This window comes from Ylistrum balloti, unplaced genomic scaffold, assembly GCF_031769215.1.
Source record: "Ylistrum balloti isolate Yb309-2 unplaced genomic scaffold, AGI_CSIRO_Ybal_v1 Utg370488, whole genome shotgun sequence".
Lineage (NCBI taxonomy): Eukaryota > Metazoa > Mollusca > Bivalvia > Pectinida > Pectinidae > Ylistrum > Ylistrum balloti.
In genome coordinates this window covers 22,664-40,975 of record NW_026782318.1, presented here as the reverse complement: position 1 = coordinate 40,975, position 18,312 = coordinate 22,664, and the positions used below count along the sequence as shown (strand labels likewise).

General features: G+C 35.2%; 1 protein-coding gene across 1 annotated transcript; it reads right to left on the bottom strand.

Annotated features, from left to right (window-relative positions):
• Nucleotides 1–2,002: 2,002 nt before the first annotated feature.
• LOC132555440 (innexin unc-9-like) lies at nucleotides 2,003–8,684 on the bottom strand. The gene is made up of 2 exons (XM_060219791.1): nucleotides 8,668–8,684; nucleotides 2,003–3,359 (listed from the first exon to the last, which is right to left on the bottom strand). The coding sequence occupies exons 1-2, from the start codon at nucleotides 8,682–8,684 to the stop codon at nucleotides 2,003–2,005; spliced, it is 1,374 nt and encodes a 457-aa protein (XP_060075774.1).
• Between the last annotated feature and the right edge of the window lie 9,628 nt (nucleotides 8,685–18,312).

The following is an 18,312-nucleotide window of genomic DNA, read 5'->3' as shown; positions in this document are numbered from 1 at the left end:
CCAGTAATTTCGGTACTAGTGCCGAAGGTAGAAACCCCAGGTTATGTCGTTATTAGTGCCGAAGCTAGAAACCCCAGTAATGTCGGCACTAGTTCCGAAGGTAGAAACCCCAGTTATGTTGGTACTAGTTCCGAAGGTAGAAACCCCAGTAATGACGGTACTAGTTCCGAAGGTAGAAACCCCAGTAATGTCGGTACTAGTTCCGAAGGTAGAAACCTATGTAACGTCGGTACTAGTTCCGAAGGTAGAAACCCCAGTAATGTCGGCACTAGTGCCGAAAGTAGAAACCTATGTAATGTCGGTACTAGTGCCGAAGGTAGAAACCCCAGTAATGTCGGTACTAGTTCCGAAGGTAGAAACCTATGTAATGTCGGTACTATTTCCGAAGGTAGAAACCCCAGTAATGTCGGTACTAGTGCCGAAGGTAGAAACGCCGGTAATGTCGGTACTAGCGTGAAACTAGAAACCCCAGTAATGTCGGTACTAGTGCCGAAGGTAGAAACCTATGTAATGTCGGTACTAGTTCCGAAGGTAGAAACCTATGTAATGTCGGTACTAGTGCCGAAGGTAGAAACCCCAGTAATGTCGGTACTAGTGGCGAAGGTAGAAACCTATGTAATGTCGGTACTAGTTCCGAAGGTAGAAACCCCAGTAATGTCGGTACTTGTTCCGAAGGTAGAAACCCCATTAATGTCGGTACTAGTTCCGAAGGTAGAAACCCCGGTAATGTCGGTACTAGTTCCGAAGGTAGAAACCCCAGTAATGTCGCTGCTAGCGTGAAACTAGATGCACTGTAGTAAGTCATTGTATAGCACACCTTACAAGTTGTACACATTAAGAACAGACAATATATATTTAACTTAACATTTATTTAATAGCACAGGTTATATAACATTTAACATCGACAATGTTGTACCTGAAACATCATTGAAAGCAGTTTTATTTCTCACAATCTTATCTCGAGTCTGACAGCTGTTGAACAAACATTCTGCAATTATGTTTTCATCAAGTTTCTATTTCCAATTCTAAAAAGTCATATTGTCTTACTGAAAAAATGGAGGGATATTCATTTTCACCAATTGTGTTCTTTATTTGTAACCTGCACACCATGTTTATTTTCATTCGAATGATTGCACTGTTCTAAATATACACATAAAATTGTTCTAAAATTATATGAAAATTACAAACTTATTTAATTGTGCATGTGCATCTCCTAAACTATATTTTAACTTTCTCCGATCACTTCGGAATTTTCTCAGTCGCCTCCTAGCCTTTTTAATTTAGACCTGAATCATCCATGACAAAGTCCTGGTAGGACGAAACAACTGTATGATGCTCACAAAACCCCTTCATACTGCGATGTTAGTTTTAAGCTGATTATCAATTCGTAGACATACGAGTTCGTGGATTTATAGTTCCCATCAATCAAACGAAATTAAATTACCCACGAAAATTATTGATATTACAGGATAAAAAGTAGTTAATAAATAGTAATTTCTTCCATCACATATAGCGTGTGTTTCATCAAAGCTCCTGCAGCATAAAACATGTTTTACAAAAACAGTTGAATCATAATTATTTTCTGCATATATCGGCAGAAAATAGAGAACAAACAACGCTTAATCCACATGTACATGTGTTAAAGTCTATGGTCATAAAATGATCATATTTCTGCGTTTTCTCATTTGTACTTTGCTATTTTCAAACAAATACAATATAGCTTTCTCCTATTGGTGTTTGAAGCGTCAGTTAAATAGATCACGTGGATATTTACAATATACATGTAAGCCATGCACATGTGCAAGACGGTTAAAAAAATCAACTTATCTACTAAAATCTACCTTTCAAATTGACATTGTAAGAATCGGACGCCATATATATATATAATATCTACACTGAAGAAAACTTTAAGCTTGTAAAATAAAATAATGAAACATTGTGTATCTTATACATAAAAGCCTGACATAGTACGGATATACACAGCTTGCGATGGACGATGATGTTATACGAAAGTTTCCGTTCCGTGTTCTTCAATGTCAAGGTCTTCCTCGCTGATGTGACGGAGCGTGCCGTTACTTACTATGAGCGGAGTTCCTTGTCTAAGGGGTGCAGTGCGCAGCGATATCAACGACATGTTACGGTATGATGGATTCGTCGGCTTGTACTGGTACACTGGAACGAATTCGTTCCGCTTTTCTCTCTCTATAAAACATTCCCAAATATAGCCGAACAGTTCCTGTAAAATCGCAGTGTTTGCGTTTGCGGAAAGTTCTTTGAGGACATACACTCCGTCTTGTCGTAAATAGCGGTGAATGAATTTATAAGTCAATTTCTTTGAACACATCGAGGTACCATAAACTCCTTGCATTTTTAAATACTTTTTTATGAAACTTTCGTTGAAAGATGGGATGAGAAATATAGCAATGGTACAACACAAGTTAATAAGCGCTAATATAGAGACGCCAAGAAACCAAAACCACAAAGTCAAAAATATTTTTTCGTTATACAAATTGATAGGCAGCACACATTGTAGAGTATAACGTTGTACGTTACTTAGCTGGCGAAATTCCACATCACACAATGTGACCCGTGGGAACCTTGGTGACATTGTCCAGTCTTTACCCTGTAGGAAGGCTTGAATGACCTCATAGCCGTACACATAGAATTTATTACCAAGAAATTCATTCAAGAAGAAGAGCTGTCCAAACGCGTTAACAAAGTATAGGAATCGTATGAAAGTCATTAAACTAATATAAAAGGTTCCGAAATGTCTTCCACACCCCAAGGAACAATACTGACTTAGTCTTTCCCTAATAGGGGCATACAATCCTGATCTGTAACGATTGATTCCAGTACACCAAACATCCATATATGTAGCCATATTGCGCAGGCGCTTTTCTCTCTCTTCCGTGGTTTCATGTCGGAGATGCTTAGCAATGATGCAGAACTTTTTCAAATCGAGACCAGCCATTGCCGTTGCGTATCTCCATATGAAACGTGGGATATAGCAGAGCAAGGCCATCAAAAACAACGCTAAGGGCACCCATTGGTAATATGTGATGTCTATCGATTCATCTTTACGCGCCTGGTAGTTCGGAGGGATCGTTTTAGTAAAAGGAATGTAATATGTGTTGGATACCCAGCATACATTTTCTGTGTAGTAGACTTCATTGTCTGTGAATTCTGGTGGACACCAACAGTATATCGGTTCTCCCACGTATTCCTCAGTAACCACGTATATATTAAAAAACAATAGAAATATTATAGTGTAGTAACGAGATATCCGGTCGATGTAATTATCGTCAAATGCTTTCCGGTATCCAGGGTTGACAATCAGAGGTCCAAGGATGTAGTCCAAGCTGGAATGAATAATATCAAAATGTAATAACTAACTAACATAGCATAGTATACTGTTTATTACATTTTCATGTAATTGCGATAAATTGCAATACAATGTTGTAATAAAAATGAAGCTGCCAATCGTATGGTTTGGGATCATACCGTGAGCATTCTGTAATCTGGTTTTATACCAAAATATATTATAATAGATAACAAATATCAACCCTGACCTCCGACCTCGGTCGATATCGCTTATCTTCGCTGCTCCGTAAATTCTTATATCGATCAAGAAAAAGAGTCAAAATTGTACTTGTATAATAACACAAAATGTCTGTAGACTAACCGCGAAAATTAAATGTAGTGAATAAGACTTGAAATAATATGTATGATTATGCAGTATTCAGGGAAATTTTACGTTTGAAATTATATCTGGGGGTTACACGAGATAAAATACCAAGAAATGATTCATATCATACACTGAAGATTGTTATAATTATGCAAATAGTAACGATAGACATTTCTTCAGAATTTTACGTGTATATGTAAGGTTACAAAAATGTCTGTTTCTAGTATCAAGTGATGGGTCATGGCGATAATTTTCTCATCTACGGTTAGACGAAAGCGTTAAATAATTAGTCAAATCGCCATCACGGATTTCGTCCCACTGCAAGACCCAGTCATTTGCATTCTTTGCCTGATAACGGAAAGAGAAGATTTCGAAAGCTCCTATAAACATAGCAGATAGTATCAATGCCTTGTCAAGCTATTTTACCAACCATCATGTAAACTGCTTTTGTCGAAATAAAATTGGTGACGTCACAAGGAGATCACATGACCAAATGATGTTATAACCCTGCATTTTATATTGTATTCTCCAAGCATTACAACTGTAAACTACTAAACATACATTTTGTATGTGATAATCATTGGACGAAATTCCAGTTACGTATTTAGTACAAAAAAACCTTGTTAATGAGCTTTTATAGCTTCGTGGTCTTCAAATATCTCCATGTACTTGGTCCAAGCACTTCAGACATATCATAAAACATTGACATATATTTGTTTTTTTTATTTGATCTGACGTCTTTAGAATACTTAATGGCTTAAACAAACAGAATACTGTAATCAATAACTAACACTGTGGTCTTAATCAGGGTATGGTTTCGTTAGCAATCCATTAGAGTTGATTAAGGAAATACCAGGAGATGAGAATAACTCATCAGCATGCTTTGTAATTCTTTTGATTTTACAAAAGGTTGTTAAATGCACACGATCATGTGACAAGGTTTGTCTGGCTAATGATACGGTCATTGTTGTGTTATAGCTTAATGTTAAATATACTCGTATCATTGTTTAGTGCACGCAACAACCTCATAATATATCCCTAACCTGTTACTATACTGTAACTACAGTGTAACTACATTGTAACTACACTGTAACCACACGTTAACTACACTGTAACCACACATTAACTACACCGTAACTACTCCGTAACTACACTGTAACCACACGTTAAGTACACTGTACCACACATTAACTACACTGTAACCACACATTAACTACACCGTAACTACTCCGTAACTACACTGTAACCACACGTTAACTACACTGTACCACACATTAACTACACTGAAACTACTCTGTAACTACACTGTAACCACACATTAACTACACTGTAACTACACTGTAACCACACATTAACTACACTGTAATTACTCTATAACTGCACTGTAACCACACATTAACTACACTGTAACCACACATTAACTACACTGTAACCACATTGTAACTACACTCTAACTACTCTGTAACCACACTGTAACCACACTGTAACCACACTGTAACTGCACTGTAACTACACTGTAACCACACTGTAACCACACATTAACTACACTGTAACCACACATTAACTACACTGTAACCACACTGTAACTACACTGTAATCATACATTAACTACACTGTAATCATACATTAACTACACTGTAACCACACATTAACTACACTGTAACCACACTGTAACTACACTGTAACCACACTGTAACTACACTGTAACTACACTGTAACTACACTGTAATTATACATTAACTACACTGTAACCACACTGTAACTACACTGTAATCATACATTAACTACACTGTAACCACACTGTAACTACACTGTAACTACACTGTAACCACACAGTAACCACACAGTAACTGCACTGTAACCACACTGTAACTACACTGTAATCATACATTAACTACACTGTAACCACACTGTAACTACACTGTAACCACACTGTAACTACACTGTAATCATACATTAACTACACTGTAACCACACTGTAACTACACTGTAACCACACATTAACTACACTGTAACCACACTATAACTACACTGTAACTACACTGTAACTACACTGTAACCACACATTAACTACACTGTAACCACACTATAACTACACTGTAACCACACTATAACTACACTGTAACCACACTGTAACTACACTGTAACTACACTGTAATCATACATTAACTACACTGTAACCACACTGTAACTACACTGTAATCATACATTAACTACACTGTAACCACACTATAACTACACTGTAACCACACTGTAACTACACTGTAACCACACATTAACTACACTGTAACCACACTATAACTACACTGTAACCACACTATAACTACACTGTAACTACACTGTAACCACACATTAACTACACTGTAACCACACTATAACTACACTGTAACCACACATTAACTACACTGTAACCACACTATAACTACACTGTAACTACACTGTAACCACACAGTAACTGCACTGTAACCACACTGTAACTACACTGTAACCACACATTAACTACACTGTAACCACACTATAACTACACTGTAACTACACATTAACTACACTGTAACCACACTATAACTACACTGTAACTACACTGTAACCACACATTAACTACACTGTAACCACACTATAACTACACTGTAACCACACTATAACTACACTGTAACTACACTGTAACCACACATTCTCTGTAACTACACTGTAACCACACATTAACTACACTGTAACCACACTATAACTACACTGTAACCACACATTAACTACACTGTAACTACACTGTAACCACACATTAACTACACTGTAACCACACTGTAACTACACTGTAACCACACATTAACTACACTGTAACCACACTATAACTACACTGTAACTACACTGTAACCACACATTAACTACACTGTAACCACACTATAACTACACTGTAACCACACATTAACTACACTGTAACCACACTATAACTACACTGTAACTACACTGTAACCACACAGTAACTGCACTGTAACCACACTGTAACTACACTGTAACCACACATTAACTACACTGTAACCACACATTAACTACACTGTAACTACACTGTAACCACACATTAACTACACTGTAACCACACTATAACTACACTGTAACTACACTGTAACCACACTTTAACTTCACGGTAACTACAAATGTACTATGTAGCCACAGTGTAACTTTGACTTAAAATAATGATGATAATCAGTCAAAGTTGTGAACCAAGAATTTATTATTGAGTTTACTTCTATATTTCAGCTAGCAGAGAAAGCCATGTACAAAATATATGGTTGCACGAAATGTCATTTAAGCCCAAAGCAGTTCATTGCATTAAGAATTAATCTGTACCAATATTTTACAATTATCTAGAGCAGATTCAATAACTCTCTTGACCTAAGCAATTTCATGAACATGTATTGTTAAAAAATATCTTAACAATGTTTCGATTCTTTAAGTAGACATAACTACTGATATCTCAGACAGCGTCAGAAAGAAATACGAATCCATTAGGAGGGAAATATGGTTAACATTTTTGCTTTGGTTGGTAAAGTGGGAGTATTTATACAAACGAGCAGGGTGTTGGCCCTTATGAAGAAACATGGCGGACTGACTGACCCGTGGTATCAGGGGTATCAGTTAACATTGCACTCAGCTGGTAACCCATCCAACTATGAGAGCACCTTCACATCAACGAACGTTATACAATTATATTGGCCAGAGACATCCGATAAAAACGATATAAAAGCTGAATAATACATTTGAAACTAGTTTAGAGAGGTAAGAGTATTTCAGACGATATGTAAACTGAATACTTATATCTGACGCCAGTTAGTGAGAAGAGGGCAAAAGTGTCAGTATTCTAGCTGTATTTTTGTGCATTGTATTGTGTTACGTAGACTTTGTAACTGTTCTTTTATCACCTACCCCAGCCACAGAACCGATGTGATGTCACATCAGAGCAATACAATACACACAACATGCATTTTACGACATTAGGTAAACGTGTAAGCATTTATATGCTCATGAATGTGTATTCAACCTGTCCGATTGATACACCGTCACAAGTGGAGCCCTCGTCTTATCCCAGAATAGACCTATCAATTAATAGATTATTTTTACTATTCTGTTTACTCATGGTAATGAACTACTCAAAGTGAAGTAAGATTGTATGCTATTCAGTAATACTCTGCAGCGTTTGCTTTGAGTAATTCATGATTTTGTGCGAAAAGCAAAAAATAGGTATGTTCTGTTATAGAACCCACCATGGTTTATAAAATACACGTGTGTAATATTTCATACCCATTTCGATGTCATATTTGCTTGTTTAACAGTCTCAGAATGCTTTTTTCAAATGCTTTTAATATCAGCAGTGATATTCGAAATATTAATTCTAAAAATATCGTTCGTTGTGAAAAAAATGAGAACAGATTTGTGAAAATGGTTTTGTAAAGAATTCTTTTTGTGTCGTTGACATTTCTCGAACACTAAGATTCGTCATGCAGTATTATAAACAGAATGTACAATACACTTCAGTGGACGGATATCGTTTGAAGCAGTTTGTATACAGCGTATTAAATTACCATGAAAATGGTTAACGACACAAAAACATGTTTGCTTCATCTGAAAATTACAACCAGGACAAAAGGCCGTATAGGTCTCTCTACCAGGGAATACAACATATTTGTACAAAAATATATCAACGGCTTCAATATTAATGGTGAAATCGTTAAAGTTATCTGTTTTACTCGTATGATATGGAATTCAATTAATGAAAATCATTAATAAACAGAAAATTAATTAAACATGAAAAACAGTCTTTTTTGTTAGTAATATAAACATCATTCTACTATAAAGTGTAGTGTCATTGGCGTCTATCAGAATTTTCTTGGGTATCCAATGTCCTAAATTTGATACACATCAAACTTGTCACATTGAAAACATTGTTATTGATAGCCCTTAGTCTTAGTTAGTCTCACCCAAATACTTACAATGTTACAACAGGCATGGCTGACCCGCGTTTTTACTGGTCAAGGTGTAATGGTCAGTATCTAATCAGGAGGCTGAACACGTTGACCAACGTCCATGTTTTCAAAGTGTGTTAATCCTGTATTCCGCCATGTTTTAATTGATCCGCGATTTGGCCAAGGTTTGGTCCAATGAGAAACGGATGCCGCTTGGTTAGAGAAGTATACAGGTGTGTGTATATATATATACGTACGTAGAAGCCTCCCTACGGTGCCCTATACACGCCAGTGCACAACTTTAAATCGTACACGCTTTTTAGCTGTTGAAATATCTTGTGATTGGTTTATAAGTCTAGGTACGCTTATATTTTTAACTGTATATATATCGTGTAAAATTTGTTTTACCTTAAGATAATGTTATTGTCGTATAAGAAACCTAGAATGGGGTTGTTTAACAGATATCACCTGGATACGATAAATATTGAGACTAGAATATTTATCCCACACATTACGCCGATTGTTGTTAAAACTTCTATAAAATAATATACAAATATAACAAACAACTAGCAATACCATGCGAATAAAACAGAAAAACGTGCGAAAAGCTTTTGTCTTCCGTCTTTGGTTCTTCAGATATGATAGAAAATAAGGGTAGATAGTCGAGAAATGTTTTCTATCAGGCATGGTACAAAACGTAAATCGAAAGCTACACTTTGTCAATAATGTTAACAATTTACAATTTAGGGCAATAATTTAAAAGAAAAAAAAAATTATTAACCAGGCCGTGCAGCTACCTAACAAACAAATTATGAATAAACAAATCTTATTATCTATATGTAACTTGTCTCAATCCTCAAATGCAATACTACAAGTGTAGGGGGCTTAATGTTCAGTACAGGTGTGATATAGGTTGATCTAGAAATAACAACAGCATTGTCAACATAAAGGCACAAATGTTTATATCTTCTTAAAGAATAATCTCTAGAAAGCACACTGTGTAGACTGTGTTATATACGTCTCTGACTTTATTTATTAAACATCTCTGCCTTTCTGAATTCAGTTATATATCCATGATGCGCTTAAGTCCCAAATTACCGATACTGTAGAGGTGTCGAGGTTTACTTTTAACAGAAACCAAGTCATATGAAGACATTATCCACGGCTTTAGGATACGAAAAGGTGAGTTAGGTTGACAACATAAGTTACTGTTATCAGTTTGTTTTTTGTATAATTCAGAATACTTTATACTGGGGTTTGAACACGGGATATTCCTGGATATGGCAGACTAGTAAAACGGTGAGAGGAAACGCCACCTGACATATAAAGAAGGTATTTGTAGGTAGAAAAATGATATGTGGATCCCATTTAATGTTATCAATGATATAATTGTCGATTCTTTTGCCTATTAAAAGATATGAAATAGAAACCTAGAAGGTTGTATAAAGACATTTCCACATCACCATCTGTGTGTCTGTGTGGACTTTGAGTACGTCACGTCTATTGACTAGCGGTATAATTCTAATGTCTCACGGAACGACTGTCTCAGATTTGCCATGTGTACCTCCGTACTTTGATATCACAATATCTATATAACCTTAAATATAGCTACGCTGTACGCTCGATAGGCCTATATCTGTGGGAGTTTATAATTGAAGATAATTAACTGACTAATCTTAAATTAACACATTAATGCGTGACTGTTTCAACAGTCAATGGCATAGAAATTCGGCCTCTGCATTAATTATCATGTTGTGTTAATACAATACCATCCATTCAGTTGAATCAACAACGACTGGTTTAGAATTGAAATATTTCTTCACCATTTAATTTTTTATTAACTCCACGCCCGCGGTTCTTCTGTCGGCTACCGCTAACCAGGTGACAGAGAGATAGCCCGAGGGACACAATAAGAATCTATACCAGTCTCGTGATTTAACTACCATTAGCACAGACGTAATCGATAATAGTGAGTCATTAATTAATTACATGCTTATAGAAATATCTTAAATATGATTTTAGTTCTGGATATTGGTAAATGAGGTGTTGGATCAGCAAGGTGTCAAACAAAGGCTTGTATTGCAGAGTCCGGCATTCTTATGTCAGTGTCGTGTAAATCAACTGTTTTAGTAACGGTTGACATATACTGTTGTTGACATCTGATGAAGATGATACATTGATTTATCAACCATTGGCATGTAATATAAAGGTGAAATAATTCTATTATTAGTCGTAAACTCAATAAAATATCAAATATTTCATCAACTCAATGCTTTACCACTAATAAACAATAGGAATAATATGTTTACACATTTTTAAATTAAAAGAAAATCACCATACCTGCGATAGTGAATATTTTTTAATGTTTTATATCAGATGGGAGATGTTTCATTAATTATATATACATGTATGTTGAACCCTTATTTCACTTCATTTGCCCTATTTTGATTTTATTTTCCTTTTTGATTTCATAGTACAGACATTTCTGAAAATAGGTTTTTCTCCTTTTTTATGTTTACATTTCTCCCGTGGCTTTGTTCTATATTCATGCCTAATTCCATTACATTGCATTGTGGGAGGAACATATTCCAGTCAGTATAAGGTAACAGTCAGTTTTACATATACGTGAAGACATTTTGTTCCTTTTAAGTGTTTTTCTTTTGATTTTTCCACGAGGAAGTCATAAGATTAATGTCTCAATAATATTCAGGAGATTGGGCAGCTCTAACATACAATATCGAACATTGGATTAGTTTTATATAGTTTAACGTCTTTTCAACAGCTAAGGTCATTTATATGCGAGATGAGTGAATGGGATAGGCTTCTATGACATGCTTGTAAGCCTCCTTGTGATAATGTGGAACTGAAGTCGGCTTCCTATTGCTACAACACTGACATCATAACACTGATGGTCTTCAGGGGAACGCTGTCACATTATACTGAAAATGGGTAAGACAACCACAATACTTAGCGGTAAGTAATAACAGGGACATATAATACAGTATTATACGTTCCTGGTAATAACTACCACTTTTATAGACACTGGTATGTCTTACCTTTCATAGACACTGGTATGTCTTCACTTTCATAGACACTGGTATGTCTTCACTTTTATAGACACTGGTATGTCTTCACTTTTATAGACACTGGTATGTCTTCACTTATATAGACACTGGTATGTCTTCACTTTTATAGACACTGGTATGTCTTCACTTTTATAGACACTGGTATGTCTTCACTTATATAGACACTTATGTCTTCACTTTCATAGACACTGGTATGTCTTCACTTTTATAGACACTGGTATGTCTTCACTTATATAGACACTGGTATGTCTTCACTTTCATAGACACTGGTATGTCTTCACTTTTATAGACACTGGTATGTCTTCACTTTCATAGACACTGGTATGTCTTCACTTTTATAGACACTGGTATGTCTTCACTTTTATAGACACTGGTATGTCTTCACTTTTATAGACACTGGTATGTCTTCACTTTCGTAGACAATGGTATGTCTTCACTTTTATAGACAGTGATATGTCTTCACTTTTATAGACACTGGTATGTCTTCACTTATATAGACACTCGTATGTCTTCACTTTTATAGACACTCGTATGTCTTCACTTTCATAGACACTGGTATGTCTTCACTTTCATAGACACTGGTATGTCTTCACTTTCATAGACACTGGTATGTCTTCACTTATATAGACATTGGTATGTCTTCACTTTTATAGACACTGGCATGTCTTCACTTTTATAGACACTGGTATGTCTTCACTTTTATAGACACTGGTATGTCTTCACTTTTATAGACAGTGATATGTCTTCACTTTATAGACACTGGTATGTCTTCACTTTTATAGACAGTGATATGTCTTCACTTTTATAGACACTGGTATGTCTTCACTTTTATAGACACTGGTATGTCTTCACTTTTATAGACACTGGTATGTCTTCACTTTTATAGACACTGGTATGTCTTCACTTTTATAGACACTGGTATGTCTTCACTTTTATAGACACTGGTATGTCTTCACTTTTATAGTCACTGGTATGTCTTCACTTTTATAGACACTGGTATGTCTTCACTTTTATAGACACTGGTATGTCTTCACTTTTATAGACACTGGTATGTCTTCACTTTTATAGACACTGGTATGTCTTCACTTTTATAGACACTGGTATGTCTTCACTTTTATAGACACTGGTATGTCTTCACTTTTATAGACACTGGTATGTCTTCACTTTTATAGACAGTGATATGTCTTCACTTTTATAGACACTGGTATGTCTTCACTTTTATAGACACTGGTATGTCTTCACTTATATAGACACTGGTATGTCTTCACTTTTATAGACACTGGTATGTCTTCACTTTTATAGACACTGGTATGTCTTCACTTTTATAGACACTGGTATGTCTTCACTTTTATAGACACTCGTATGTCTTCACTTTTATAGACACTGGTATGTCTTCACTTTTATAGACACTAGTATGTCTTCACTTTTATAGACACTGGTATGTCTTCACTTTTATAGACACTGGTATGTCTTCACTTTTATAGACACTGGTATGTCTTCACTTTTATAGACACTGATATATCTTGGATTTGGAGACAGGATCCACCACCCTCCTGTGTTAGAAGGGCGATTGCTCATAAAATGGCTAAATATCAGTTGGGAAACATCAGGAAGGGGATGGAAGAAACTTCTTATTTTGAAACTGTATACTTTCGTTTTTTTAAAATCGTGTACCATACGATATCTCAGCAATGCAAATATGTTTTCCACAACATAACATACAGGTTCATCATTAACAAATTTTACCAGTTAAATATTTTGTATTTTAAAAAATCGCTTTCAAAAATTAATCTTTTCCTTCAATATGATTTTACCAAATCTTTATCGAGCTTTAATGTACAAGAAAGCGAGCCTGAGACGTGCTGAATGCAAAGACACGATGAATGTAAACAAATAATCCAAGCATTTAGAGGAAAAACGAAACATGAATCTCTACCATAGCGTAAAGCGTTACTGACCTCAGTAAGCGTAGGACGTACATGTAATACATGTGTTGATGGGGTTTTTCTATAAATCGGATTACGTCAATGTACGGACAGGGCTGTGTTAAATTAACGAGGTATATTAGATGTAACAGTGCAACAGAAGTTAAACCACAGTTACATACATAAGCAACATCTTCCTTCTCCAAACAGACTTGCTAAGTTTGCTAGTTCACGTAGGAACTCACAGCTTGAAACGCACCAAGTAATGTACAAAACAGAGCGAGGAACTAACTCAACACACCTGGAATATTAATTTCAATAATTTACAAGTCGTTTGTAACACGGGGCAACCAAATATCCACCACATAAAAGATTTCAACGTTTTGACAAACCATCTATCTTCAGCGGTATTCAAAGCATTGTCAGCTCATAACAAAGATGTTTTGTTATGTTTTTGCATGATAACAGGGCTAGGTCTTCATGGGTAAAAGTCTAGCTGGTGCCAATTTATGGTAGCTATGACAACTATGATGAAGTTGAAATTGATAACAGAATGTAAATGCATTGTTAGGTTGCTTCTATATCATAAGGCTTTGAGATGATAAAGAATTGCTCTGTTGCATTGCAATGTAACATGTATACGTCATGTTTTATATTACCAACTACCAATGATGAATGCGATGGTATCAAGTCTAGGCTTCCATTTCTCTTGATATAATTACACAACCTTTTTAATAAATCTTTGCATATTCTTTTTTGTTCTTTACAACTCCAGCCAGGAAAAGTTTGGCGCCATCCTTCGGTCTATCCGAAATAATTCAGTGGCACGTTTTCTTCTACAGTTCCATGGGGGACGTTAAGCGGAGTATGTTTTTGTTATCTTTTTCACGTCTGAAAAACGCAGCGTGCTGTTTTAATATCCATTATTATGTCTAATGAAATTATAGACGCAATCGCAGACGTGAAGAAGTTTGAGGTTAAAAAGAATATCAGAATCGTGAGCACCTGTATAATTAGAGACCTTTGTGTTATCCTTTAGAGTGTGTTAGACAATTACATGCGTAAGGCCTACTCTTCATTTTCAGGTGTTTAAATATATAAAACATATGAGTTGCCAACCATCAAATGATAATTTGGATTAAATGTGCATCTATTTCTACCCACGAGCGTAATTCTGTAAGAATTGATAGATGCTTGTCCTAATTTAAGAGACATACTTGCAGTACACCAGCGCTCGGATACTAAAAGATATTAGTAGAAAGATACCGGTGATCTGACTAAAAGCGACATATTACCTGGAGATACTAGTTGTTGATGCAAAGATGCTAGTAGAAGATATGATATTAGTGTTTCTATTGTTTAGATGCCAGTAGTGGTAAGTTATAAACATTTAAGATACAACTATTATACTATAAGTAAATTTAATGTGTTAATAACTAAAATACTAGCAACAAGACAGTATTAGTGAAATAACTGTTTACTTCTCGTTCTGTTAAACAGTCTTAATACAATTCCGGGTTCGTGCTGCAAATCCGTGAAACATTACCTCGACATCGTGGCATTTTGATGAAAGGTGATAAGGGAAAGTCTCTACTAAAACGAAGTTTGATGAGGAAACACCTTCGTTTGTATTCCCACTAATCTGTTAAACATCTCTCGTCCAGTTCCGAACACGGATCAGTTCGACGTCTGTAGGTTAAGTACACGGCCACACAGTCACTATGGTGAAGAATTCAGTAATTACACCAAGCTGCTGAAGTACAGGAATCATGCCAGCCTTTATCTTTAGCTGTCTTGTCTAGTGCGTAGCATCAAGTTTAGGAGATACATTTTGAGAATAACATCAGAAGTGCCTATTTACAACAGTAAAAGCTTGCGTAAAAACTCTTGTGATTAATGGGTCGACAAACTCCTACAATAGTTGATAGATCACAAAAACGCTTTGCATTGATGAGTCAGTAGAACTCTTACATCTGCAACGCCAATAAAAGCGCAAAACTAACGTAGATATGGTTGTACATTATGCTCCTCCATGAAATATGGAGGGCTAAAAATCGACTTCCGTGTAGGAGATTTTCTGGATTACGTCAACTTCATGGTTTGTACCGGTAAAAGATATCCACCAAGGAGTTATATAACATTCTCAAGCATAACATGCATAACCTTAATTCTTTCATTCAAAGTAAGACTTCTGTTCAAAATATCTTATTATCTAACAAATATTTATGTAGTAATATTAAGTTATTATTACGCAAGATAACTTAGATGCGTTCAGAGCGATGCATTATATATGTATCTTTTTCTCCCTTTTCATTTGATTATTATCATCATCATTATTTGTTATATTTTCTGTTATGGACTAAAACCATTTCATAATTAGTGCAACCCAAAGACAGTGAACCAATTAGTATGATGTTTAGACGATAGTCGTTATTGTACATGAATAACAATAACAATTCACCGAGTGGGGAGAGAACTTTGATACTTGGTGGAAAATATCCAAGTTTCCACCTCACGAAATGAAATGCAACAGTTATTCATCATGAAACAACGAATATTTTATCAATTACATGTTTTCACAACTTTCATTAGTGTCAGTTTGAACTCCTCGCTCCGTCTATATCGGGAACTCGTAATGTAATACCATTACACCGTATGATGTATAATTTCACATTTGAAGCATAAATCGTCAAATCATTTTAACAAATTTTAAAACAACGTATTAAATTCCCTAATTATTAAATTGGCGTTACTCAGGAACCCATGCATTCCTTTGGCTGTATAGTTGTGGGTCTTACAACAGTTGTTCGTTAAACCAGGTATATTGGGGAAAACAAGCTAGATTTTTATGTGAATTCCTCTTCCCGTGAAATATTACAGGCATAATCATTTTTGTCCGAGAGTACAAGGAGACTATGACAGAGTTTATGTGTACATATATATTACTAGAAGTGACAATGATTCTACAATCTGGATTAATAAATTACAAAGCAAAATGAATAGTATGTTTGAATAAATAAAGCTTGGTGATGGTAGAGTTATTTATATCAATGAAAATCACTTTATAACACGAATTATTGGATATAGATACGACTGTGGAATGTTGTATAAACATTTTACTTTTAAGAACAAAGTTTTCGACAACTAAAATTATTTTCACTTTCCTCATCTTTGAGTTAATTTCCTCCATTTAAGATTCAACAGTACGCAAAACATATTCGATAAACTAGCTCAATGGAATTAATTAAACTAGGACAGAAATAACAAAATACCAACATGCTAACATAATCATAATCTAAACTCAGATTCGATAAAACTAGAGGAAAATATGAACAAAAGAAATATTTATACAGAGTCTCCGGAAAAAGTACGAGAAGCATAAGACCAGGTGTTCCGGAAGAGTAAGTGTCTTCTGCTTCATCTACAACACCCGTCATGCAAACCCTTGGTCAATCCAAGCAAGTAATGCCATATTCTCAAATGAGAGGTTGTATACAACAACGAAACCAACAGGCAAACTAACGAGCATCAAACACGTCCGGCCTCACATCACACAAAAAATAGAATATTTCTCATTGAGGTCACTATGGCGACCATCAAACGTCCTCGTAATTTTCATCAACCTGCATCTTTTGAAACAAAGTGTTATGAGTTTGTCCATCAGATAACGTCTTGCGCAAAAATCGTGATAAATGAACAGACCATTGAATATCGAATCAAATGTAACATGCAAATACCAAGACAGATAAGCGAATAAAGGTAGATTTTAAATTAATATTGATATTCCAAGAAAGGTTTGTGGAAAAAACCTAGGAGAATATGATATATTTATTGTTAGAGTTTCTAATTCAAGTTAATACATCTTCGACTTATCAAAATAAGAGCGGAAGTAACTATAATAACAATGTTTGAAGACAAAATGTATATACGCGATTAGCACCTTTTAACACAAATTTAGAATTAAATACAGTAGAGTCAAAGAATTAATTAAACTGCATCCTACAGCCGTTTCGTCTTTCTCGTCGATGATGTGAAAGACCTAAATTTTGAAGCCTAGCTGGCGAATGAGGAAAATCCCAAAGTGATCGAAGGAGATATTAAAACAAGAGGCAATGTGTACCAGTCGCATTCCATAAATCTCATTAATTTAATTTATGTGAAGAGTTTAGTGTTAAGTATGTATACGTGTGTATACTCCTGTACAGTACACTATTAGAATCAAAACGTGACATATACATTACGTCACATTTCATGGACAAACTTCATAAACTATATCACAGAAAATAATTACAGATAAAAAAGGACAGAAAAGAAAATATGTAAACCGTGACATATATTTGTACTTTGTGTGTTACCCATTGTGAAGATTCCTATTGAGGTAGAATCCTTCATGTACCATGTAAATTCATCTGACAAGAAGTTTTTAAATGCCAAGTGCTCCGTAGATATGAAATCTTTGCATGGAAACCTTTAAGTTATAAGGTTTATTTGTACAGAGTACATGTCTTCAACAAGTTTATCTGTTATAAAAAACAAACTCAAATTGTTCCTATCGATTAGATATATTTAAGTTACGAATATCAAAGGAAGATATCAAAGTGGTCATCATAGTATGACATATAAAAAAGTATACACAAATCTGAATCTATAAAATGTTTTGA